Source organism: Lontra canadensis, unplaced genomic scaffold (genome assembly GCF_010015895.1).
Source record: "Lontra canadensis isolate GAN:19392208 unplaced genomic scaffold, GSC_riverotter_1.0 scaffold60, whole genome shotgun sequence".
NCBI classification, from domain to species: Eukaryota; Metazoa; Chordata; class Mammalia; order Carnivora; family Mustelidae; genus Lontra; species Lontra canadensis.
The window spans coordinates 1,056,480-1,083,774 of record NW_022631054.1 but is presented as its reverse complement, the minus strand read 5'-3'; the positions used below and the strand labels follow the sequence as shown (position 1 = coordinate 1,083,774).

General features: G+C 54.6%; 1 protein-coding gene across 2 annotated transcripts; it reads left to right on the top strand.

Annotated features, from left to right (window-relative positions):
- TRIM62 (tripartite motif containing 62) lies at positions 1–27,113 on the top strand. 2 transcript variants are annotated; one of them, XM_032877141.1, is made up of 6 exons: positions 1–75; positions 639–1,050; positions 12,229–12,324; positions 16,640–16,896; positions 17,704–17,819; positions 26,535–27,113. In XM_032877141.1, the coding sequence occupies exons 2-6, from the start codon at positions 643–645 to the stop codon at positions 27,083–27,085; spliced, it is 1,428 nt and encodes a 475-aa protein (XP_032733032.1). In that variant the 5' UTR covers positions 1–75; positions 639–642; the 3' UTR covers positions 27,086–27,113. The 2 variants fall into 2 exon arrangements, with proteins under 2 accessions (XP_032733032.1, XP_032733031.1); XM_032877140.1 differs by having other exon boundaries at positions 12–75; positions 617–1,050.
- The last annotated feature ends 182 nt before the right edge of the window (positions 27,114–27,295 follow it).

Here is a 27,295-nt window from a genome sequence, read left to right as displayed (position 1 = left end):
GAGAGCTTGAGCTCGGCTGGTTCCGGGTTGAGAGGCTGCGCTCGGACCAGAGCAGTGGCCGCTGAGCCGGCAGGGGTAAGGGGCCACGTCGGGCGGGGTCTTGGGGCCGAGATTAGGCAGCTGAGCTTGCTCACACCCCTCCTCTCCTCTGCGACGCACAGCCGCGGCGCAGCTGTGCTTGGCTTTCCCCTTCCCCAGAATTCCCCATCCCCAGCTTCTCCCCCTCCCCCCACTGCACCCATCCCGGGATTTCAGCTCCCCTAAGGCCTCCGCCCCCCTCCTGGATCCTGTTCTCCCAGTACCCATCCCTTCAGACTGTCCCTTCCTCTAGAAGCTCCTTGCCCGGAGCCCCTTCCCTCAGACACCAGGGCCCCCTCCCTCCAGCACCCATCGCTTCGAGTAACCCACTACCTAGAGACCACCTTTTTGGACTCGCATCCCGGCTAGTCTCTGCCCTGCACCTCTTCCTCGCGTTCCACCCTTCCCTCCCGGATAGCCCCCCCGCCTTCCTTCTGTAGCTCTTACTCCTGCCTCTCCCCGTCTGCTCCCCGAACACATCTCTAGGTTGCGGCCCCCAACAGCGCCGCGCTCGCTCAGCCTCCCCCCTACATCTCAGGGCCCCCTCTCGCCGCCCCCAGCGCCATGGCGTGCAGCCTCAAGGACGAGCTGCTCTGCTCCATCTGTCTGAGCATCTACCAGGACCCGGTGAGCCTGGGCTGCGAGCACTACTTCTGCCGCCGCTGCATCACAGAGCACTGGGTGAGGCAGGAGGCGCAGGGCGCCCGCGACTGCCCCGAGTGCCGGCGCACGTTCGCGGAGCCCGCGCTCGCGCCCAGCCTCAAGCTAGCCAACATCGTGGAGCGCTACAGCGCCTTCCCGCTGGACGCCATCCTCAACGCGCGCCGCGCCGCGCGACCCTGCCAGGCGCACGACAAGGTCAAGCTCTTCTGCCTCACGGACCGCGCGCTGCTCTGCTTCTTCTGCGATGAGCCCGCGCTGCATGAGCAGCACCAGGTCACCGGCATCGACGATGCCTTCGAGGAGTTGCAGGTGAGCTGCTGGGCCGGCAGGGCCCGCCGGGGGCGGGGCCGGGGGCGGGGTCAGAGCTGAACCGTGGGCTGGGCCAAGTCAGAATTGCCACGGGGCGGGGCCGCCGGCAGGGTCAGGGCCCTATCAGAATTCGTACGGGACAGGGACGGGGCGTGGCCGCGGCGAGAGGGCGGGGTTCTGGGGCGGGGCCTACGGCCCTCAGCACCTGGCCAAGTTGGAAACGGACCCGTAGTAGGGGTGAGTCCTTGGGGAGGGGTCACCCATGGAGTGACACGGCCGGCACCAGTGAGATCAGAGATGGCCCAGGTACGGGCTTGGGGCAGGGTTGGGGACAGGCACGAATCAGAGCTGCAGGGCCACTGTCTGGGGTCAGGGGCCTGAACCTGAAGGCAGGGTCCACAAATGAACGGTTCAGGACAGAGTTGCGGCTAAACACTCATGGGAAGAGGGGAACACAATCACGGCTACACGGGGCGGGGCCGCCGTCGGGGAATAGGTCAGGACTGGAGTCGCTGACGGGCAGGCTTGGGGCCGATGGGGCGGGACTCAATCAGCCGTGCATCAGGACCTAGGGAACAGTAGCAGGGCTGGATTTCGTGGGGGCAGGCCAGGGTGAAATCTGAGAGAGTCTAAGTTATGGCCATCCAAACTGCAGAGAGCCTGAGTTTGGGTGCCAAGGCCTAGGTAGGCCAGGGTGTGTGACGGGTTAAAGGGAGGATCAAGTCCAGGTACCCTAAGAACTATTTTGGGTTTAAACCAGAGGAGAGGCCAGGATGACTGTGGGAACAGGACTTAAGATTCAAGATTTGGAGAATAAAGGCCCTGAGGTGAGGTGATTCAAGAAAAGGGAGGGGGTGGATCTCTGGGAGTCTCCAGAGGCTTTCAATGACCTCCTTGGCTCTATTACCCTTCTCAAGACCTTTGAAGACTAAATGAAACAGTATATGCAGGGTAACCTGAGCATAATGAACCTAGGACTATAAATGATCTCCCTTAAACCTTCCCATCTTCACTGACCAACTCCTACTCAGTTCTCAAAGCCCTGCTCAAATGTCCTCTGGGTGTAAGCATTCCCCAATCTGCCCTGGCCAAAAAAGGGTGGGGGGGGGAAGCACTAGAGCTGCATTTCCTCAAATATCCTCTGTTAATAAGTATGCTGTTCTAAAAAGTAGTATTCCAAGATCAGCTATATTGGGGAAATAAGAGCATATTCTCGATAGCCCCTTGGAGGATTCTGCATGTACATTTTACATATTAAAAGTTTGGAGAAATCTTGTGGCGAAGAGATCCATTTAATGTGTTTACTCAAATGGCACCCAAGCTTATTTCAACGTGGAAGTCTAGAATCTTTTCCTCCACCTAAACCATTTCAATCCACCAGTCCTGTGTCTTTGGCCTGGGGATATCAGTCTAGCACACAGTTCCCAAAGAGCAGAAACAGTCTCTGATTCATCGTGTCTATGGCCCTAAAGCCTGGCATATCCGTACTCATCAGTAAAGTTTGAATAATGAATGAGTGAAGGACCAGTTCTGGCCTGAGCTGGCCCAGACTGTGGAGCCTTTGGAAGCAGATTTTTCATTCATTTTTTGAATATGCAGTGGACTAATTTGGCAGGTAGGGAGCTCCCTGGTCCTTGGGACGCTTAAGCAGGAGCTAAAATAACTACTTTCCCTTATGTTGTAAGAGGTATCCTTCTCCCCACCCCCACCCTGAGTCTCTGCGAGTCAACCTGCACTTAGCAGATGCCTGTGGATGGCCCATGGCCCAGGAGAAATGACCCCATGTTCACCATCTCTCCCTCCCTGCCCCTTTCATCCCCAAACCATGACTGACTCACTCCCAGTCTGGCTTTTTGAGGATAGGGAGCAAGAATTGGGGGCTCTGGGAGCTTGCACAGGCTGGCATGGGCCCTCCATCCCCAGAGCATTTTGTGGCAAGCTCTGGTATCCCCATCTCTCTATTTGTGAAGTCACATAAACAGGGAGGGGAGAACCTTTGACATGGCTGGGTGCAGGTGGTGAGGCTTTGAAGGGACTCTGTCTGCAACCATCTGTCCAACCTCTTCTTAATATAGGTGACTGAGAGCCGGAGAGGTGAAATGACTCCCCCAAAGCCACACTAAGCGACTATGAGAGCACCAGGAAGCTCCACCTACCCCAGGCCATATCCCTCCTCTGCCACTTAGCCCCTCCCCTCCTCTCCCTGTCTGACCTTCTAGCTAGAGAGGCCTCTGCCTTCTGAGCCTGGGTTCCCCTGCTGCAAACCGGGAAATCAGAACACTTGTGTTTCAGTTCTTTGCAATCCATTCCACGTCCTGGGGGAATGCTGGAGGAATTAAATGTGTATTTTCTCTAAATGTTATTGACATACTTCTACTCCTCGGTGAAAAGAACAAGATGGCCGCCTACCTACACTCTAGGGCAGTATCCTGTGGTCAGGTACTCTTGGGTTCCAGACCTTCCTGTCTGTGTGACTCGCCAAGTCCCTTCATGGAAGCCTTGATGCTCTCTGGTCTGTAGGCTGGGGTCAAAATGGTTCTTTCCTACCAGGATTTCAGGAGACTGACCTGAGATGAACCTGCTGTTTGAGATGCTTGGCACAGGGAAGGGGCTGGGTCAGCACGCACTCCCATCCCTTGTCCTTCTACCTGTGAGACCTCATGCACCCAGCTGGGCGAATGCCCAGACCTGCCTCTCTTGCCTGAGAGGAGGCCTTGCTCTGGCACCTCCTCTGGGCTTGGCAAGAAGGTGGCAGAGAAACATGCCTTCCGCACTCAAGAGGGGAGCTCCTGGGAGAGGTTCAAGCCACTCCCCACCCCACCTGCCTCTCTCTCCTTGTGGGGTAACATAATCAATGGAGCAGGGCTCGCTCACTATGTGTGCACTGGGAATGAGGCTGAGTCTGCCCGGCACACCCTCTTCTCTCCTGGCTGCTGGTGGTTCTGTCCCCAGGGCTGCAAGAGCCTGGGCTTGGGTCCCTCTCTGGGAGAATAACAGACTCAGAGCTGGCAGAGCCTTGGAGATCATCTGGTGCCACCCTCACTTGACAGGTGGGGCAATGGCAGAGGAGGACGAAGCGGACCTTGCCCCAGGCCTGAGGCCAGGGGAGGGCTGTGCCTGGGCTCAGCTAGAGTCTCCTCCCTTCCCACCTAGCACTTGGCCTGCAGCTTTTAGACTTATTATAAATCCTGAAGGCAGCAGAGCAGAAAGGTGAAGAACTCGCACTTCGTACTGGGCAGCTTCAATCCCAGAGCTGCCACTTCTTGGCGATGTGGCCTTAGAAGAATCACTTCCGTCTCTGAGCTTCAAGTCCCTCACTGACGGCAGTGGGGGTGGATGAAATAAGATGACATTTGCAAGAGCTCAGTACTGCCCTCCGCACCTCGTAAGCACTCAGTTAATGACAGTTCTAGAATGATATCATACTGTGCCCTATCGACATTGGTGTGCAAGGCAGTCTTGTGCATTCTAGAATGTTTAGGAGTGTCCCTGGCCCCTAAACACTAACCAGCAGCATTTCCCACCACCCCCTCTCAATCCCCCACCCTCTCACCCCTCCCATCCCACCAAGCTGTGACAACCCAAAACATTTCCAGTCTTCATCCCATGTCCCCTGGGGTCAGAGTCACCCCTGGTTGAGACCCTTGTCCTAAAGAAGCTCTAAACCGCTTTCCATCCTCAGCTCAATTATCACCTTCTCCGGGAAGCTTTCCCTGACCTGCCAGGTGGAATTGCTTTGAACTTGATTCCAATACTGGGGTCAGATCCTGGCATCATCACTGATGGGCTGTGTGTCCTTGCTCAGGTCACTTCACTACACCAAGCCTCCACCTGCTTATCTATAACATGGGGATAATATGACCTCCCCAGGAAGGATGTTCTAAGGGTCAGGGTTACGGTATCAAAAGTGCCTGATACCGTGCCTGGCACTGAGTCGCACACAATTTTTAAGTATCTTTATTGTTTCTGACTCTAAAATTAACATAATCAACAGAGCTACCTAAGTTAAAAGTACCCCCCGCCATAATCTCACCCCATAGAAAGACATGGTTAGAATTGCTTTGTGATTCTTCAGAATTTTTGTGTACAGAGCATGTGAGCATGTGTGTGCATGTGTGCGTGCTTTCATGCCTCCCCCCACCACACACACACCTTTCTTTTTCACTGCTGAGCACTGGACCACAGAGCCAAAGGGAGGGAGGGAGCCCCCTCTCAGAAGTTTGGGGCTTCTCAGTCAATACCTACTGGGCCCTGGCGCTTTGCCTGGGACTAGACTAAGCACTTTCCTTGTATTACCTCATTTAATCTTCATAAAACCCTGTCGAGTGGTCCTGTCATTTGCTCCTTTTCCAGGCAAAGTAACAGGCTCAGAGGAATTGAGTGCCTGGTTTGGTCACCCAGCTGGGAAATGCCAGGGGCAGGACCAGAGGCCAGTCAGACTGAGCCACTCCCCACCTCCTTGCTGCCTCTGAAGCCCAGGTGCTTGGCCCCCCCTTCCCCCCACCCAAGCTGCCTGTCTTTATATTTCAAGTACTCAACACAGGGTCAGGCCAAGGACACCTTCTGTGCTACCTGATGCTCCGAGGGCAGGTGGCTGGATGTCATCTTGGTCAGACATGCAGCCGGCTCTCTGGCCTGAGACCTCAGCTTCCAGGCCTCCAGAGAAGGGATCACGCTCATTCCCACCCACCCCCCTCCGGGCCTCACGTGACCCGTGGAGCCTTTCCCAAGACCTCTGTCCTGCCGGGGGAGACCGTACTGCACTGGCCTTGGGTTGGAGCCCTGCCAAGCTGGGCATGGTGACCCAGAGACACCGAGACAGCCATGTGGGGAAAGAGCAGGGTGAGGGCACTGGGTTCAAATCCCACCTATAGCTTCTTCCAGCTGAGCAGAAGGCACTGCATCCTCTCACCCTTTCCCCGTGTGGGAGAGACAAGTAACAACAAGACTGTCCACTTGATGTGTAAAGAGGGAGAGAGACTTGCTGCCTCCCCAAATGGAGAGCAGACATGAAGCCGCCTTATTTGGTGCCATGGACAGGGAAGCAGCCAGGGTTTTTTGTTTTCCAAGGAAGCAGCCTCTGCTGTTACTTCTCCCAGCAGAGGACAGGATGTATGTGCCAACAGCAGCCTCCACGGAGGCGAGGCTGGCGGGGAGTCAAGCTCGGGGCTGGCTCTTGGCATCTCCACTTCCTGCCTCACAGGTGTCCGTGGCTGCCAGGAATGTTCATCCAGGACACCTTAGCTAAGCACCAGCCACGGCATAGGAACTCGAATTTGGGTGGCCTCGGGACATTTATTTCATAGAAAGCATAGGATCAGGTAAGCAGTGACAACAACAGAGAGAAGAACAACTCTAAGGAAACACTAGGCAGTGAGCTAGGTGCTGTCACAGGCATTAAATCCCCTCTCCTTTCCCAGTTCCTTGTGTGGGACTCGCACCAGCACCATTTCACAGAGGAAGACAGCGAGGCTAAGAGGTTCTGTAACTTGCCCAGGATGGAGTGGGTGTGGGACGATGCCAGAGAGGGAAGACATTGTGGACACAAAGAGCTAACACAGCCACAGCCCCCATCGCCCAGGGGCAGGGGCAGTGGCAGGGACAGCGCTTTGGTGGGGACGCTCACTGAATCCTCACGGCACACCTGAAAGGTGGGGCACATTGCCCTGTGTTACAAGTGAGGAAACTGAGGCTCAGAATCTGTACCCACTGCCATGGCACCAGGAAGTGTTGCTAGAACTGGAACTCAGGCTGTCAGCTGAGGGACAGGTATGGAGATGAGCGGGTGGGTAGTTGTGGCTGGAGGGGAGGGCATCGGGGTTCAGGCAGGAATGGGAGAGTGAGGTTGCACTGGCTGAGAAAGGGCCTTGAACACCCCCCCATCCCAAGGAGCTTGGATTTGTTCCTGGAGATGCTGGGGAGCCAGGGACAGGTTTGAGCTGGCAAGCAGGGCCAGGCCAGGTCTGCATGATGGGCAATGGGCAGCTGGAAGTCTGGGAGAGTCTGGGGGCAAGGGGAGCAGCCAGGAGGCCTTTCTAGAGATTGCTGGTGGTCCAGGAGGGGTGGGGCTCAAAGAGAGAGAGGACATGCAAAAATTCAGGCCTGTTGGGGGAGCAGAAGCATCAGGGGTTCTGGGCGTGGGAGAGGGATGGAGAGGAAGAATGTGGGGCAAGTTCAGCTTGCCATGTCGAGACTTCTGGGGTCCTTGGGTCAGAGCAAGAGAGAGAGCGTACAGGTGCACAGAGAAGGGGAGGTGGTCTTATTTAGTCCCACCCCAACCCCATGGGTGGCTCTGATGCCCATTTTACAGATAAGGCTCCAAGAGGTAAGCCCTGAGAGGGGAAGAGGTGATCTGCTCATGGTCATACAGCTGGGATTCGAACCCAGTTTTTTCTGAGGCCAGAGTTCACACTATCTCCAATGGGCAGCACTGCTTGGTGACAGGGTTGAGAAGGGTCCCTGAAGCCTTCAGGAGACCGTTTCCTGCAGCAGCTTTGCCCTATAGGATGGGAGAGGGGTGGCCCCACAGGAGGGGCAGTCTGACCTTGGGAGTGTGGGAGACCTGGCTCTCTGTCCTCCCCCAAGGCTGCTGCCCTGGTCTGGGCCTCTCCAAACCTGCGGGGGAGCCCCAGAGCCTGTCAGCTGACATTTGCATAATTGTCTGCTCAGGTCTGCTCCCTCTCCAAAGGGAGGCCTACAGAGCTGTGGCCCCGCCTTCCAAGGGACTCCCCTCCTCCTGACAGGCTCCTGCTCTGATGGGGCCACCAGAGTCCAGCCCCCCATGAGGACCTTCAAGGCCTCCTCCACCTCCTGCTCTCACCCCAGCTAGCCCCACCGGCCCTTCCAGCTTGACTCCACCCACCTGCCCAGACCTGGCTCCCCTCACCCCCAGCCACCTCCCACTTCCTGCACACACCAGGTGTGCCCCTGCCCAACTAGTCTCTCCACCTGGGATGCTCTGGCCCCTCCCAGGATCCCTGAAGGACTCCTTCCAGTGCATCCATCCAGCCATCTTCCACAGGCTTCCCATCAGAAATAATGTCTCTCCTGGAAGCCTCAACCGGTTCTGACTCCCTGTTTCACATGTCACTGAGATGATGATGATGACCGTGACAGCAGCCAAGAGTGACTGAGCATCACTCTGGGCATCATGTCAGGTCGCGAATTAAGTCATTGGATCCTCACAACCACAGACCCAACACTGGTATTAGCTGCTCTTTACAGATTTGGAAATGGAGCTGTGTGACCTTGGGCCAGCTGTCTGATCTCTCTGAGCCTCTATTTCCCCCTCTGTGAGACGGCTGTGAGAATTGCGTGACACGCGCCTGTGAACCCAGACCCCGCCACTGCCCTTCCTCTGCACCAGCTCTGCCGCTCAGAGCTTCCTGTTTGGTGTCTCACTTCTGCCGGCACTATGTTTTCCAGTTGGTTCTCCTTTGTCAAGCTATGTGGCCACCGGCCAGTCAGTTCCTTTCGGTGGACCTCAGTTTCCTGTTAGATCCGGAGGGTTTGACCACACGGTTTCTGGGGCTCCGCATCTGTGCCCTCTGAGACACTGGCCACCCGTCCTGTGTGGCTCTTGACCACTTCAGACATGTAACCCCGCACCTCAGGGCCACTGAGGAACAGAGTTTCAGTTTTATTTCATTTCAAAGCATGTTAACCCTAGTAGCCACATGTGCCTGGTGGCTGCTGCCTTGAACAGTGTAGGTCTGGACCAAGAGACAGGGCTGGAGAAGAAGTTTGGGGCCAGGGGTAAAGGCCTTGAGTGCCACACTCAAGCTTCGTGGCCATCTTTTCAGACACCATGGAGATCCTGCCATGGGGCACAGGGAAAAAGCATGGACAGATCTGTCCTAGAGACAAGGCACTCCATTTGGAGAGCGCAGGGGCAGAGGGGAGCCTAGGGCCACAGTCCAGAAAACCAAACCAGGGGCAGTGGGTGTAGACAGGAGACAACCGGCGAGACAAACCTGATGACTGATTGCCCTCGTGGGCGGGCAGCGTCAGGAGTGACTCCCAGAGTTCTCACTTGGATGGCAGTAGGGGTAGGGATGGCCCTCGCTGAGATGGGGACCTGGGAAGAGCAGCAAGTGTTGTGTCCCCTAACCCGGTTCCAGCATTCCCTGTCATGTTAATGCATGTGTGCCTGTGTTCCCCCCCATCTCAACTCATGTACACCCCTCCTGAAGCATCCCTCTGCCTGTTGCTGACCCAGCACCTTGTGGACCCAAGGAGACCTCTGCACATGTCTGTGGAATCGGCAAAGGAAGGTTCTGTGTCTCCCAGGGTCCAAGAGGAAAAGGCAGGCCTTCTCCCCTTGTTTCTTGTTCCTTGGCCCTGGAAGCAGGGAGGGATTTGTCCAGGCCTCTTGGGTGCCCTCAGCGCTGTGAGGAACTCTGCCTCCGGGGTCATTTTCTCAGAGACTCTGAGGAGCCACCTGGGGGGCTGAGTCTTATGTGAACCTGTGAGGACACCAGGAGGAACGACTGTCGCACTCAGCTCATCCCTCAGCCAGGTCCCAAGCTGATAGCCCCAGGGCCATCAGGGGGAGCCTGACGAGCAGTCGATCTATACTCTTCAGGGGAATGACATTTGTCTGCTCCAACAACTCAGATGCACATGAACCTGTTAGGAATGACTGTCGGCTGTCAGTACCAGACACCTGGCCGGGCAGCCGTGAGGAGATGATGTGTCTTTCTCTCCCCCGCACAGCAGGCCTGTAGGAAAGGCCCCCAGACAGTGGTGTGCTGGAGCTGGCTCGCTCCGGTTCCTGCCAGCTGACTGTGCCAGGTATCCTCAGCCCCTGACCTCACGGTCATCACTTGATAATCAGCTCTGGTGAGAGTATTTACACCACAGAAATTGGCAAACACCAGTAATCAGGGCTTCTGTCTCTCTCTCTCTCTCTTTTTTTCTTGAGGGCCAGCTTCCTAACTCATCACTGAGCCACAATCCATCATCAGGGACCCAGGCTCCTGCCTCCTCCTACCCCTCTGGCTTCAGCTTGTGCCTCCCATCTTTATAGCTGCCTCATGGCCCCGAGGCACTCACAGAGGTGGTAGCCATCCTGTCTGTGGGAGCTCTCTGCTCTCACAGCACAAGTCGTCCCCAATGTCCCATCTAACTCCTGTTTCCGAGGCCGGCTCCTCCCCACCCTGCTGCCGTGTCATCTCAGGTGACAACTCAGGGAAGAGGAGCCTTCCCTGTCCACCCTCCCCCAAACTCACCCCCATCCCACACCACTTTATTTTCTTTAGAGCACAGGCCGGAGCTGTTACTTTCTTTGCTCATTCTCTCCTTTCCCCACCACCCTGGACAGTTTCTCTGGCCACGGACTGTCTGTCTCGCTCTCTGCTATATCCCCAGAGCCTCAGTGGTGCCTGGCACATACTTACTTAGTAAATATTTGTTGCATGGCTAAGGGATAGTAAGCAAAGATAATTTCTGCATGCTTCTCTAAGCATGTCATCATGACCATCTTCCCATATTGCTGCCTCGTCTGTAAAATTAGTTGGACCAGATGTTTTCCAAGGGTCCTCCCTGCCCTCATGAGCTGAGTGAGTAGGAGGGAGGTAGGGGTGAACAGGTAAGTCAACTTCTTGGCATCTCTCACAGCCCAGGCTGACTGGAAAACCCAGGTCCTGCTCAGAGGCTGTTTCCACAGAAATTCATCCACAAAGCAAACCTCCTTGAGCCCCATCTTATTGTCAGGCTGTTGACAGGTACAGGGGATAGAGAGCAGGGAATGGTAAGGGCCCATCCCCATAGGACTCATGGGCTCATGGGGGATGGGAAGGCGGGACACTAGGGACAGACAGGAGAACTAGTTACAATAAGCCAAACACCCAGTTCATGCAGACAGCGGGCCCTGTCACCGGGGTACCCACCTCAACACCACATTCATTCATTTGACAAATATTCATTGAGGCCCTACTGTGTGCTGAGCACTATTCTAAACACTGGGGATCCAACAGTGAACAAGCCAGACAAGACCCCTGCCCTCGTGATAGTCACTCTAGTGGAGGCCATGAGCAGGAAACACACTGTCTAACAAGCGAGCAAGAGCATCTTGGACAGCAGAAGGTGCTAGGAAGACCTCGAAACAGGATGTGGGACTGAGGGTGTCAATGAAGCTGTACGTGAGTGAGACCTCCCTGACCAGGTGGCATTGGAGCTCATAGGTTAATGACACCAAGGAATCATTGGGAGAAAATCTGAGTGGAGTGCGCTGGCCAGAGGAAGCAGCAAGGGCAAAATCATGAGGGTGAGACGAGCCCATGCCGGAGCAACGGGAAGAAGTCCACTTTGGCTGCAGGGGAGTAAAGGGAGAAGGATGGTGAAGACAGGTGTGGGAGGGTAAGGTGCAACATTGAAGTAGGCACCCCAAAACTCAGGGGTTGAGGTGGGTAATACTTAATACAATTTTTGAAAATCAATATTAAAGCAAAAAACAAACAAAAACAAAACCCATGATGAACAAAATATCAAATTTTTAAAATCAAAACAAAATTACTAGCAGAGTCATACTGAGTCCTCCTGGAACCCGAGGGAAAGGAAAAATCTGTAATACTAATCGTGGCCATATTCCATCTGTTGTATATTGTGGATTTTTGTCGCTGTCTGTCATGGGTGTCACCACTGCAGAAGATATGTCACCTGACGTCAAAATCATGGTGCAATTATGGTTTTACTCTTACTTGCTTGGCTGCATGCTTTTGGGCCAGTTTCACAAACTCTCTGTACCAATTTTTCCGACGGAAAACGGAGGTAATAATAGTGCCTTCCTCTGTATTGCTGAGAAGATTAAATGACCCCATACAAGCAAAGGCCTGAGAACAGCGCCAAGCCCACCCGACGCGCGAGTCGTAGCGGAGCACAGCGCTACGGCCTTGGTACCCTTCCGAGGACTCTAAGACAGGAGTCTCCGCCAGCAGATCAGGCGGGGGCAGAACGTCATGTGGAGGCGGGTTGGACAGGGAGACCACAAGCATCTAGGATGGCTAGGGAGGAGCGTGTTGCAAAACTCCCGATGAAAGATGGAAAGGTGAAAGCAGCCGGTGTATCCGGGAGAGTTGGGATTGTTGAACTGTGCGGGGAGGGTGGTCTTGGGGGAGGTCGCGGGAGAGCGGCGGCGGCCTGGCCGGAGCCCCGCATCCAGGCCTTGTGTTGTTCCAGAGGGAGCTGAAGGAGCAGCTTCAGGCCCTTCAGGACAGCGAGCGGGAGCACACCGAGGCGCTGCAGCTGCTCAAGCGACAGTTGGCTGAGACCAAGGTGAGCCCCGCCTGGGCGGGGGCGGGGCCTGCTGGGGGGCGGGGCGTCGGGGGCGGGGCCCTCTGGGAAGAGGGGCGGGGTCTTAAGGTGCCAAACCTACTATGAGAGGGACGGAGCTGGGATGGGGGCGGGCGCGGGTGGAACGGAGGCTGGGGCTTCCCTGAAGGGTATATGCGACAGGACCCACGCCTAGGACTGAGGGCAAGGATTTGGGCTGGTTCTTGGGTTTAAGGGTGGGGCCCTTTCTCCCTTCCTGCTCCGGGTGGAAGGTGAGGTGGGACCGGGAAGCAATCCGGAGGAGCCAACCTGAGCCTGTTCCCCTCGAAGCCCTCCCAGTGATTTGTGGCCCAGGCTTGGTATCACTCTCTTAAACGCGGACTGGGGATTTATGGACTCTCCTGCAAAGTAGGGCCAATCCCTGTAGTCTCTGGATGCAATGGTTTGAAAAGGAACCTGGACCTGAGAGGGCGGCCCTGGATTCTGATCCAGTCACTACCTCGCTGTGTGACTTTGGGTAAACCATACTTTTCTGGCCCCCAGTCTCCCCATCTATACACCAGAGACCCTGCCAGGCTCCTTCCAGCCCTAAAATTCTGGATTCCAGGGCCTCCCTCTGAGTTCCCCCACTGATGTCTCACCAACTGGACAAGGCTTGCTTTGATTTCTGCCCTTTCTGGGACCAAGAACTGGGGACCCCAGCCCAGCTGCTAAGCTCTGCGGCGATTTCAGTCTGGCCCCACTCACTAGCAGAGGTGCAGCTGCCAGCAGTAGCTGAACTAGAGCCTTAGGAATGCTCCGGACCTCTGGGGTCACCCGGGGGCCTGGAGAGGCCATTGCAGATCCAGATATGTGGCCCAGCTTGGCCTCCAACCCGTGTGGGGTCTCAAGGAGGTCATGACAAACATTTCTTTAGAGAACATTCTGGAATGCCTGCGGGCAGGACCCTCAGCAGGCGATAGATGAGAAACAGAAGACGCTAGCCTATTTGCCTTGCACAGCCTCAGTTTCCCCCATCTGCCTGGTGATTCTGCACCCTCGGGTGAAGAGAAGCAAATGAAATCCTCTATGTGAATGAAAGCAGAATATTATGGTCTAGTTTTTTCCCTAGCGTTCTCTTCTTTCCACTCCCCATTGTTTTTCTCCACTGACCTTTTCCTCCCCTGCTTTCCTGTCCATCTGTCTACCTCTGGGGGGTCCTGTGGGGCCACCTCCCCCTCTAGCTCCCCCATCCCCACTTCCTGTCTGGACTGGGGTGTTTATACAAGAAATGCCTATGGATGCTTTGGAGGTCATATTTCACCTGGTGCCTGACTCGGCTTTCCTGCAGCGCCTGCCCCTCCAATGGCCCGGCCCGAGGGCCTGTCTGATCTCCCTCCCTGGGCCCAATGTTTTCCTTGGTCGGTCCTGACCAAGTGATGCATTCTTGGCAGGGTGTTTTTCTGAAGCAGCCCCAGTTCCTCTGAGCCCCAGTGTATTCCCAGGGATGTGGTGGGCTGGGGTAGGGGCTGCTTTCCCAGTCACAGCACCAAAGGGATTGGGGGCTGGGTGGAGGAGGGGATGGCTCTGCCCTAGAAAAAACTAGAATAAATGGGGCATGCCGGTTGAGCTGAACCTCTTTCTCTAGGCTGGTAATTGTGTTTCCTGTTCATTGTCTCACTGAAACTGAACCCCACAGAATGTCACCTCTGTGACAGCAGGACTCCCCAGAACTTAGCACAGCGCCTCCATACAATAAATATTGTAGAACAGTTGAGTGTGTGTATGGTGTGAGGGGGACTCCTTCAGAAGTAGGAATGTTATCTTCATTTTATTGGCAAGGAAACTGAGGCACAGAGAGGTTGAGGAACTAGCCTAAGGTCCCATAGTGAGTGAGTGCTTAATTGGGAGCTTACTGTCCAATTTTGTCAGAACCTAATGCACATCCTAGCCCTGTGCTGGGAGGTCTGCAGCCAGATCTGTGGCTTTGTGGTCAGCAAGACAAGTAGGTTGGGAAGACCTTTCAGGAACATACTTAAAGCACCCAGGATTGGCTGTCACTTTTGAGCTACCCTCTCCCTGCCTCTGCCCCTTTTCCTACTCATTCTCTTTTGTCCTGGAGACACTAGGCCCCCATCCTAAAAAGAAGATGGAGTCTGCACTCACCTCTGCAGAGTAATTTTTGGCAAGACTCTTCCCTCCTTCACCTCCCAAGCAGATTCTGACTACCAGCTTTGTGCCTGGCCCTGGGATGGGCACAGGAAGTGCAAGGCTGGGAAAGACGTCATTCTTACCCCTGGGGATTGTCCACTCGCTGGAGTCACATAAAATGTGAGACTGTGTATTAGGAGTATTTCCAAAATGCTCTGGAGACATTTAACTATTTCACTGCCTGAAAAAGTGAGGGAGGCTATCACAGAGGAGGTAGCTTTCAAGCTGGGCCTTGCAGATTGAGTAGGAGTTTGCCTGTCTGATAAAGAGTTTGAGGGGGGTGTCCATTCTAGGCAGTGGAATTGCAGCACAGTGGCACTAGAGAGGTAAGCTGGGATCAGATTGAGGACTCTGAATGCCGGGCTAAGGAATTTAGTGTTTTACTAGTTATCAAGGAGCCCAGAAAGATTCCTAAAGAGCATTGGCTTTGACCCAGTTTGCACATTAGAAGGGTCACTGTGGCCATGAGTTTGTTGCCAAAGACACAGAGTTGACCAAGAGAGTTTGATGGCCTGTGGGATCCCAGGAGTCTGCTTGAGGCAGGTGGAAAGATGAATGTGGAGCTCAGGAGACGTGCAAGGCCACAGATAAGGTCACGGGAACCATCCTCAAAGCAGTGGAGGTGGACCATCTAGGAGGGCGCGTAGGTGAGAACGGAAGGAGCTGGCCCAGAGGGAGCAGCCACCAAGGTGGGAGGCAAACCAGAACAGCAGCCAGCAGAGGATGGCCAGTGCGCCAGACACTGCTATGGAGGGGCTGAGAAGGAGCTGGAAGGGGTGGCTGTGGGATCTGGGGGTCCTTGGGGGGGCAGAGGCAGATGGCTGCAGGGAGGGTAGGCCCCATCTTCTCCCCGTGAGCTGCACAGAAGCCTCAGTGTTCGGGGAGGGGCTCAGGGAGGCCACAGGCAGCCTGGCTGTTCATCCCCAGTCTCCCCTCTGCCCCCTTTGTCTGCCTGGCGCTCTGGGTGGGCATGCGCAGGGAGGCTGGCCCACTGCCAGCAGTTCTTCCTGCTGCCACGACAGGAGGGAACTGGCCCTAATTGAGCCTTTGTCAAGCCTCCCACAGAGCCCCAGGCACTGAGCACAGCGGGGTCTCTGACTCTGTGAACTCCCAGCCAGAATCCCACAAAGTGAAATTGCAGAGGCAGGTCCCGCACTGGCACTACAGCCTGGCCACACTTCTGTACCCCGTGTTGTCCTGCCGTGTGCTGCTTCCCCCCACCCCCGCCGTTGACTTGTAGCCTGTCCTGCAGGCCCCAGCTCAGAAGCCACCTCTCAATCATCAGGCTCTTTCTCTGAACCTCAAACAAGGCCATGCACTTGGCAAACATGCCCCCACTCGATCTTCCCAGACCCCTGCACTGTGGTTGTGTCATTCCTCTCACAGATAAGAAGATAGGCTCAGAGACATTAGGCAACTGAGGTTGGCCCAGCTAGAGACCCAGAGCTAAGATTCTCACCCGGGCTGTTGCACACCGAAGCCTGTGCCCATCCCCACATAGGCCTCTCCTGGGCCTGGCAGTGTCCATGGGAGCAGAGAAGTGGGCAAGTCCAGGCTTGCCTCCTGTGATCATGACTTTAACCTCCTGGTCCAGTTTCTTGGCTAGGGGCTCACAAGGCTGCCGGGACAGGGCGGGTGACCCCCAAAGTTTGCCCTTGTGATATCTGTGATCTCCTTGTCTTCTAGGCTTGAGCCCCATGAGCGATTTTTTTTTTTAACAAATAAAAGACCTCACTGTATCCTAGACTGACTTCAGCCTCTTCTCCCTGACCACCACCTCTTCCCCAGCTTCCCTGTCCCTCCCACCCCCAAGCCAGAAAGCTGGGCATCATCCTCACACCTTTCTCTCCCACATCTCTCCAGCCAGCCCACCTGGCACGGGGAGGCTGCCCCCAAATGTCTTTCAGGCCACGGCCGCTCTGCTGCTCCACTAATTCAAGCCTCAGTGAGTTTCCTAAGGGGCACATGGAATCATGTGCTGTCCCTGGCTCTGCCGGCCCCATCCTGCCACCGCGCCCTTCCACCACCCTTTCCACTCCCCACGGCAAGATTGTCAGCTTCCACCTCTCTCCCAGGAGTCATCCCCTTCCGCTCCCCCTGGCCTCACCCCTGATGCCTGTCCCCACAGTCTTCCACCAAAAGCTTGCGGACCACCATCGGGGAGGCATTTGAGCGGCTGCACCGGCTGCTGCGGGAGCGGCAGAAGGCGATGCTGGAGGAGCTGGAGGCCGACACAGCGCGCACGCTGACGGACATTGAGCAGAAAGTCCAGCGTTACAGCCAGCAGCTGCGCAAGGTGCAGGAGGGGGCCCAGATCCTGCAGGAGCGGCTGGCCGAAACCGACCGCCACACCTTCCTGGCCGGGGTGGCCTCACTGTCTGAGCGGTAAGTGCCCACCGCCAGCCACCTTCCCCAGACAGGTAGTGGGGAGGTGGGCCCCGAGGCACAGGGGCTGGTTAGCAGAGAACTCATTCATTCCCATCTTCATCAGAGGGGTACGGGACATCTGCTCTGTGCCAGAGCCTGGGCCAAAAAGGTTTTCTGTGTTTATATTGTTATTTATGAAATAAGCAGAATCATACAGAGTATTACTTATAGAGCAACATTATTTATATTACAAATACACATTCTATTGTTTATAATATTGATATTATAGGTAATACATAGTATTTATATTATTATAATCCTATTGGCTCCCTTGGAGATAGCGACGGCTGCCACCCCCATTTCACACATGTGGGAACAGGCACAGAGAAGCTAGATCACTTGGTCTAGTATATGGCAGAACCAGGATTCAAATGCACGTCTCTCTGGCCCCATAGCCCCCTTTCATAATGATAACACTTTGTTATTAGTCTGTTGATGATCAATCCTGATAGCTAACATCATGTATTCGGTGTTGACCGTGAACCAAGCACTGTGGTAAGCGTTTTACATACTTTATGCCGTATTCTACTCGCAACAAGCCTGGAAGGCAGGTGCTATCTTGGTACCCATTTTAAAGATGAAGTAACTGAGGCTAGAGAATTAGGAAGTGGCTCTGACTCTGACTCTGACTCTGACTCTGACGCTGGCAGACTTGACATACATGACCTTGCCCTTTGTCAGCTGCCCTGAAGGAGGCTGTAGGGCCCCAGGGTTGGGACCAAAATCCGGCCCCCAATGCAGCCTGTTCTCCTGTTTTCCTTCCAGGCTTAAAGGGAAAATCCATGAGACCAATCTGACTTACGAAGATTTCCCGACCTCCAAGTACACGGGTCCCCTGCAGTACACCATCTGGAAGTCCCTGTTCCAGGATATCCACCCAGGTAAGGCCCTTCCTGCCAGCCCCAGAGAGCACCCAGGAAGAGGTAAGGTTTAGCACGGGCAGGAGTGAGGGGATACATCCCAGCCTGTCCACCCACTCTGAACATAGCATGGGGGCAGGGCAGAGGGAGGAGAAGAATTTCTTGCTGAGCACCTGCTCTGTTCCAGGGCCTGTGCTAGAAACCCGCACTATCACTCAGCTCAGTGAATCCTCATACGGCCATTATGAGGCCATTAATATATCCATTCTCCAGATGAAGAGACTGAGGCCTTGGGAAATTCATTCATCCATCCTACAGCACATATCACACAACATACTCTTCTAGGTACTGGAGACATAGCAGTGAGAAAAACAGGCAAAAGTCCCTGCCCTCGTGGATCTTATATCATAGGGAGAGAGAAAGTGAAAGTAAATAAGTAAAATCCATAGTTCATTAGAGAAGGATAAAAGATAAGGAAGGGAGCTAGGGGATGTTAGGTCAGATAATAAGTAGAAGGTCCAGTTAGAAGACCTCACCAGGGAGGAAGCATAGAAATAAAGCCCTGAAGGAAGAAGGAAAGTGATCCATTGCAGTTTTCTGAGGGAAGAGTGTTCCTGACAGTGGGGATAGCAAGTGCAAAGGCCCTGAGACAGGAGCAGCCTGGCATATTCAAGGAACGAGGAGGCTGGTGTGGCTAGAGTGGAAGGGAGTAGAGGTGAGGAGGTCAGGGAGGTGACAGTGGCCAGACCCTGAGGGCCTGAGGGCCAGTGTGAGAACTTCAGACTTAATGCTGAGTGAGGTGGGAAAACCTGGAGGGCTTGGGGACATGTAGTGGGATGTGCTTAAGTTCCTCGAGGCTCCCTCTTACTCCCAGGTTGAGAATAGACTGAAGGGGGTTAAGAGTGGAGGCCGGGAGACTGGTTAGGAGATTTCCACAATACTCCAGGCCAGCGGTGGTGGCTTGGAGCAGGGTGATTGCAGTGGAGGTGGAGAGAAGTGATCAGATTTGGGATCTACTTTGAAGGGAGAGCCAATAGGGTTTGCTAATGAATCCGATCTCGGGTATGAGAGAAAAAAGACAAGGGAACTACAATGATGCAGGCCAGGCTTCCTGGAAGGACAGAGCTGTAAGCACGTGACGTTTGCCATATGGATGAGATGTCTAAGCGCTGGTGCCGAGAAGGCAAGTGGAATGACAAGTACTATATAGGACAAGGGTCAGCGCCGGTGATATCGGCATGTGGACAGTACTTAATGAGCCTGGATGACATCACCTAGGAAGTGAAAGAAGAGAGACAGAGCTACTCTCAACTCTGAAGCTCCAGGGCACTCCCAGATCGTAGGGACAGGAGGGAGACCCAGCCAACAGGACCGGGAAGGAGCAGCCAGAGAAGGGGGTGGGGGTAGAAACCCAGGTTTGTCCTGGAAGCCAAGTAGGGAGAGTGGCTGATGGCAGCAAAGGCCACTAGGCCAGGTGGGAGAACCCCGAACTGACTGTTGTCCAGCAGCATGGGGGTCTTTGTGGAGCCACAGGGGCATAAGCTGGATAGGAGGCCATCCAAGGGCGAGTGGGAGGAGAGAGCGAGTGGAGATTGAGTGGAGACAATTCTTTCTAAGTCAGGCATTTGATTCAAGGGACGGACAGAGAAGGTGGCAGAGGCTGTTGAAGGGGAAAGAAGTAATGGCCTCTTTGTGGGTAACGGGAAAGACCCAGTGGAAGGAGGGCAGAGCTGAGGGGGAAGGGCCAAGAGAGTGGCCGGGGAGATGTCCAGGAGTGGGGTGGGGTGGGGGTCTGCTGCTGCCTCTGCTGGGAGCCCAGACAGCTCATCTTCGGGAGCCCAGAGGAGGGGGAATGAATGGGCAGTGGTGGAAGCTTGAGAGGTTTCTCTTCTGATGGCCTCCCCTTTCCCACTGAGGTAGGAAGCAAGGTTGCCGCCTGCGATGAAGAGAGGTGGGAGGAGGTGATGGGAGGTTTGCAGAGAGAGGAGAAGGTTTTAACAGGTTTCTAGTGGAGGGAGTAGACCCTGGGACCCAAAATCATATAACCTACAAAGGCACCATGTCCTTTAAAGGTGAGACAAGGATATGAAGAGGAATTCTCTCAGAGAGGTAGGCAGTATTACTGTCCTCATCTTTTTCAGTTGAGGAAAGAGAACTGTTAAGACTTTGTCTATGAACACAACCCAGAAGTGTTATAGTCAGGATTCGCACTCAGACCTGCCAGAGCCCAGAACCTGTGCCCTTACCTTCTAAGCCAGCCAGGTATCCTCTGGCCTCACACCAACCCAGGAAGCCTGGGTGGGAGAGGGAGGCTCAGAGAGACTCGCTGATTTCCCATAGTCACACAGCAGTCAGAGCTCTGGCCCCGTACCTGGATTCATTCTTTTGACCTACAGACACTGAAAGTGCCTCCAGGCATTTTCAGGGGTCAGGAGATACAGATGGGCAGACAGACCCTCCCAGACCCCACAGCCCCACAGCCCAGTGGGATAAGCTATGACAAGCAACTCATGCAGTTCTGTGGAAACCCCAAGGGGAAACAGAAGGTTCTGGTGGGGCCAGGAGAAGGACTGAGCTGATGATGTTTGAACTGAGCCCTGAAGGCTGAGGCTTTGGCCGCACAGGGAAAGGTGGAGCCTGGTGGGGCCTCCAGACTGTCCCTGGTGGGGAACTGCACCGGCTAAGGCAGTGGGGAGGGCGGGAGCGTGAATGATCCCAGGATGGTCGTGATGGGGCCTTCCAGGAAAGGATGGAGAAGGCCAAAGAGCTCACTGAGAGCGTGAATGCTGGACAGAGGTGGGGATCCCCCATAAGTGACTGAAGGCCACATCTGATATATCATTTCCAATTTCCCAGAAGCGAAGGGACAGTGCCTAGTACTCGTAAATCTGGATCTGTGCCCTTGTTGCCAAAAGGGCCAGTAATTTGGGGAAGGGCCCTTTTCCCAGCAGACTGGGTGGAAGTCTGGGCTGTCTTCTTGGGGTACTCCTAGCCTCGTTGTATGCTCCTAGACTTGGAGGGACATCCACCCAGGGACCCAGCAGGGGAGGGCCACATGTGGGCAAAGCAGAATAACTCAAGGAGGAAACAAGCACATCCCCAGCTGCTGACCCAGGGAAGCCTTTGGGCAGATGGTCTCAGGAGCTCTCTTTGTCTCGGCTGCCACCTGCTGCATCCTGGTCACAGCTCAGAGAGGCACTCCAGGCACCTCAGCCCGACAATCAAGGTCCTACAAGACCTGGGTCCTGACGTTCTCTCATCCTCCCCACTCCTGCCCCCATAATACTCAGCAACACTGATCCGTCTCTGCCTAGAACCCTCTCTACATCAGTCTTTGATGACTAACTTCTCCCCTTCAACATCCAGTTTATAAACACCTCCTCTGAGAAGCCTTCCTGGATTTCTTCAGGTGGCCCTGGGCTTTCCTGGTCTCACTGTTTTGTCAATGTCTGTGTAGCTGTCTGTCTCACTAGATCATGAGCTCTGAGGGGTCAGGGCTGGATCTAATTCATCACTCTATATCCCTAGAAGCCCACACAGGAAATGTTTGTTGATAAGTAGATAAAGAAATGAATGAGCCCTAGGCTCAGTTCTGCTACTAGAATAGTGCCATAAAGTAGGTACTCAGTAAATATTTTTGAATGGAACTTGCCACACATCCTTGAAAAAGTCACTTTCTCCTCTGAGTTCAGTTTCCTCCTCTAAGAAATCAGGATGCTAGTCCCTTCTCAACCCCCTCCCAAGTGAGCACATGGATGGGGGAACTTGCTGGTTGCCCCAGGGCAGGGTTTCTCAACGTCAGCACTCTTGACCTTTGAGGCTGGATAATTCCTTGTTATAGAGGGCTGTCCTACACATGGTGGGTTGGCTAGCAGCATTCCTTGTCTCTGCTCAATGAAAGGCTCCCCTCCCCAGTTTTGACAACCCAAAATGTCTCCAGACATTACCAGATGAACCCTGCAAGGCAAATAGCCCCAGTTGAGAACCACTGGCCCAGAGAAAACTGTGGAAGAGGGGCTGAGGGAGCGGTAGTGTGTGCCCTGAGCATCCAGCCAAGGACAGAGGTCCCTGGGGAATTCAGAGAACAGTGACCTGCTTAGCCAGTCCCCTTCCTTTGTCCGTAGGCCCTGTGAAGTCACTCTGGCTCCTCTGGCAGCACCAAGGCCCTTTATGTCCAGACGGGAGGGACAGGCACCCCCAGGGACCTAGCCCCTGGATTCTAGCAGCTTCCTGCCTGTCCTGCTTCCAGCTCAGGCTTCCTACTGGGTCACCTGAGAACTCCATTTAGCACTGGTCACTCCCCTTGCTTTGGAACCTCCAGTCTCTACCACCACCCACCTCCTGTCCCACCCTTCAGCTGACATTAAAAACCCTCCCCCAACCGCCAGGCCTGATTGTTCCAGCTCCCCAACACAAACTTCCTCCCCCGGCCAGACCAGAGGACACCAGACATTGCCTCCTGTGCTTCTGCCACCTCCCTGCCCTGGGCTGCTTGCTCCTTCCCCCTGCTCACCTCAATCCAGTCATTTCGTCACCACCTAGCTGTGTGCCCCAGGGCAGATCACTGCCCTCTCTGAGCCAGTTTTCTCCTCTGTAAAACAGGGATGGGGCAGATGTGATTGATCTCCCAGGGTAGGTATAAGAATGAAATAAAATTATCTAGTTGTGATAATAATCCTGGAACTCAGTAAGTATGTGATACCTGTTTATTACGATGGTGATCGGGACTCATCGGATGGTTCCTCAGTCTTGCTGAGCAGGCTTTCTGGGGCCACATAAAGGAAAGAACATGGTGTGAAAAGACCTTAGCTCAAGTTCCAACTGTACTTCCACCCTGAGGGATAGCTCATGCAGGCCAGTTAACTCTGAGAAGTGTCCTTGGAGCCTCAGTTTCCTCTTCTGACAAATGGTACCATGATTTGCTCTTCTGGGGCTGCCGCAGCATTCCAGCAAGCTAGTGGGTATGAGTGTGTTTCTCGAATGCTGGCACGATGCCCTGGAGGGTCTAAGTAGGTGGGAAGCCCGAGGCAGCAGATTTTGTAAAGGCCTGAGGAAAGAGCCATCCTGTCAGGCTTCTGAAGGGTCGAGCCACTGTTCTTGGGAACAGAGGGGCACCAGCCACCCACTGCCAAGCCATGGTGCTGGACTAGGAGGTTTCTTTGCTACCTGGGCCATGTCGGGAGTGGTTAACGATGGCCAGCAGACATTTCCTGGGGCCTCCACAGTCCATGTCCCTCCCTCAATGCCTTTGATGTTGAGGTCTCAGTCTTAAACGGACAGAAAAAACACCTGGAGACAACGGGCTGCTTCAACACCTGCTTTCTGTTTTTCTAAAACAGTGTCTCCGGACGTAGAAAAGATCTCTGACCTGTAACATAGTGAGCCCCAGGGGACTGTGGTCTGGCAGCTCTCCCAAGGATAAAGGATGGGTGGAGGGATTGCCATTCCCCACCCAGGGACTGACATCTCAGACGGAAAAGGTGTTGCCATGGCCCCTTCTGGGTCTCTCTCTGGTCTGAAGGCTGTTACTCCTGCCAGACCTAGCCTCACAGAAGATGGGATGGAGTCCTGGGGAGACAGAACCTCTGTTTATGATGAAATGGGAGACCCTGGAGGTGAGCCCCAGCCTACCCTTTGCGGGTGTCAAAGCCTATTAAGAAGCAGGCCACGCCCTGTGCCTAATAAGAATTCTGGGCTCAACCCCAGCCCTGCCCCTGGGAGGTTGGGCCCAGCACCCAGTTACCGGGCCCCTCCCCCAGTTCCACCTCTGCTGCCAGCACTGCCCAATGAACAGCAGACCCTGCCCCCAAGCCCACCCAATGAGTGGCGGGCCCGCCTCTTACCCTGTGCCCTAGGGCTTCAAAGCAGTGAGGGTCCACACCCAGGAGCTGGCGCTCCATGCAGTCAGGATATCCTCTGGATTCCTGCCTCATCTCTATGGCCCAATCTCAGAGCCCTTGAGAGCCCACTTGGCTGCCTCTTCCAGCGCCCTCCACACTCATCGGTGGCCCTGGAAGGGGCCATGTGGCCCTCCATGAGGCTTAAGGATCTGGGGCTGAGCCCTCCAGCCCCTGTGCTGGTATGGGGCTCAAACCCCCGTCCGCCTGCTCCAGCCCTGGTTCCTCGGCCCCGCGCGGTACTTTCTGCCTGTTGCAGACCTCCTCAGTCATCCTGAGCTCCACAAGTCCCCGCATGGCACTCAGGATGGCGGCTGCCCACACCTTGGCTTTGTGCCTGCTCTGCCCCTCTGCTACAGACGCCTGAGTGTGACCCACATTCCACAGCCTGTAGGAGTGGCCCATCTGTGTCTAATTAGATCCTTCTTGCTTCCTTAGCCTCCCGCTCACACACACTTCCTACACCTCCCTCCTGCTCTCACCTCCTGACGCCACTGTGGGGATTCCCACATTCCACGTGGGCAAGAGCTTCGGCTCCCCACAGGCTGCACTGTGACCCCTCGGAAGACAGGGTAGAACATTCAGCCACTGATTCAGTGTCTTCCTTCTTGGACCTCCCCCTCTTCAGAGTCCCTGGATGGAGAGTTCTGTTTCCATTGACCCCCCTGTTCCCAGGGCTGATGGTTTCCGTTCAGCCCTCAGAGATCTAAGAACAGGAAAGGAGAATATAACATGCGAAACGAAATTGACTCCTACCAGAGCCCGTGGAGGGAGCCTGATAGAAGTCAAGGGTGAGCTTTGCTGGTGGCAGTGTGCCCGGGAGCACAGTTCAGAAATGGGCTTTTGGTCCCTGTTGGGGACAGTTGCCACCACTGAAGTGCTTCATTTCTGTGCACGCATGAAGCCAACAGAGGTGACAGAAGTAGGGGGTAATGCTGCAGCCAAGTGGAATTCTGGTCCGGACCCCCACCCCTACCACCCTCCCCCCAGATAAGGGAAGCCCCAGAGAGCAGCGTGAAGAAATCCTTTGCTCCCAGGACCTGGGGCAGGATTCCTTCTCTTCACTCTTCTTGGCCTCTGTCTTGCTCTGCCCTAGAAATGGTCATCCAAGCTCAGGCAGGCCACTTCCAGGTTCTCGCATCTTCTGGCTGAGCATCCGCTCCCTTCTGAAGGAGAGAGTAAACAGAGACTCTGAGCACCAGACCTGCTAAGCCAGTGTGACCAGCCCAGAGCAGGGTGACCCAGCCTGTGCTGCCTGCCTGAAAGCAATACAAACAGAGTCACTTTAATTGGGTGAGCCTTTCTGGAAACCTTCACTATGCCTGGCTCTGTGCTGGGCACCAGGCACACTAAGGAGAACCTAGTTGGGTGGTACACAGCCCTTGCCCTCTTGATGCAAAGGGGGTGTAAGATGTGGGCACAGAAGACTATACCCCTTATAGAATCAGGAGAGGACATGAAGTTAAGGAATCTCCGAAGAAAGAGTGTGCCCACCTGCTGGGCCACTAAGACGGCTTCCCAGAGGATGGGCCCTGGAGTGGAGCCACACGCAGGGGTGATGACAACAAGCAGGGAGGAGTCAGTGGAGGACAGTCTGAGTGGAGGCTTTGGGGCTGAGCGGGGTGGGGTGGCGTTGGTGCTGGGTTGCACATGGCTTTGATTAGTCTTTATTCTGCCACTAGGTGCTGGGTGACCTGAGATTAGTCCCCTCTCCTCTCTGGGTCTCATTTTCCCCATCTGTCAAATGGAACATTTGGCTCAGAATTAATGGTTTACAGCTTTTTCAGACCTGTCACCTACATTTCCTAACAAATAATTTGTAATGTCTCAAAGATAATATAACCTTTTCACAATTTATATATATGTATAATATATAAATTATAATATATATAAATTTTAATATATAATATATAAATATATATTAAATGTATCTATACTTGAAATTGTATATCCATAATCTGATGATGATATAAAGAAAAAATACAAGGAAATTTCTTGTAAGAAAATACTGCTCGTGTCCTCTCTAGGGGCTCACTATGGCCATACTGGAAAACATAATGAAGTAGTCAGGTGCTCCAACACCATTTTATCTCAAATGTGGTCTGAAACAGGTAGATTCTATGAGTCAGTGGCATTTTTCTTAGAGATGTATTGTCCCAAAAAGTGAACAATTCTCAATGAAGTTCTAAACAACATAAATGCAGTCTCCCCTCAGTTTCCATGGTAGTAGTGTTCTAAAATACTCAGTATATTAAAACTGTACAAAAATTACATCCTGTTCATACATAAAATGGAGTTAAGTTGTAATTTTAGGTCTTTGTAAAAAAAGTTTTTCATCCACATGAATGTCTGGTTGGGCATTTGAAAACATATGGGTGGCAAGAGGGCTGTGGGAATGCCCTGTGCCTTTCATTCAGGGCGTTTGGACGCATGGATCGCACCTACTAAGAAACCCACACACTCCCACGCATGTCCTTGTCCCCACCAGGGTGATTGCCAACGCCTGGATAATCCTGACGCTCTCTCAGCTCTGAAGTTCTGTAATTCTGGATTTCATTATAGTTTACCCAACAGACTTTTGCAGGGTGCCCCCTGTGTTCCTTGCCCCAGGCAGTCACAGCTCCTGATCCTCTGCAGCCAGGGTTAAATCTGGAAGGACCTTGGCCATCACCCTTCCATTTTACAGAGGAGGGAGCTGAGGACCAGAGAGGGCAGGCTAGCCTTCAGCAACACACAGCTTCCTGGCGACCAACCAGAAGCCAGCCCCCAAGTAGGGAAGTAGAGGGGGTCCACAGCCTTCTCTCCATTCACCTCCTCTCCCCTCCTCCGCCCCCTGCAGTGCCCGCCGCCCTGACCCTGGACCCAGGCACTGCCCACCAGCGCCTGATCCTGTCCGACGACTGCACCATCGTGGCCTATGGCAACCTGCACCCGCAGCCGCTGCAGGACTCGCCGAAGCGCTTCGATGTGGAGGTGTCGGTGCTGGGCTCCGAGGCCTTCAGCAGCGGCGTGCACTACTGGGAGGTGGTGGTGGCGGAGAAGACCCAGTGGGTGATTGGGCTGGCCCACGAGGCGGCCAGCCGCAAGGGCAGCATCCAGATCCAGCCCAGCCGCGGCTTCTACTGCATCGTCATGCACGACGGCAACCAGTACAGCGCCTGCACCGAGCCCTGGACCCGGCTCAACGTCCGCGACAAGCTGGACAAGGTGGGCGTGTTCCTGGACTACGATCAAGGCCTGCTCATCTTCTACAACGCCGACGACATGTCCTGGCTCTACACCTTCCGGGAGAAGTTCCCGGGCAAGCTCTGCTCCTACTTCAGCCCCGGGCAGAGCCACGCCAATGGCAAGAACGTGCAGCCCTTGAGGATCAATACAGTGCGCATCTAGGGCCACGGAGGGAGCGCCCAGACGCTACCCGCGCTGCGGCCACCCGCAAGAGCACCGCCCAGGGGTCGGGAGAGGCCTGGATTCCGGTCCCGCGTGGCCACGGTGAGGTCTCAGGCTGCTTGTTTACCCTCCAGCCTCCGTGCTCCATGATTCCTAAACTCTGTCGGCATTGATGTCCTATAGTTCTGACCTTGATGGAGAGGCAGCTTT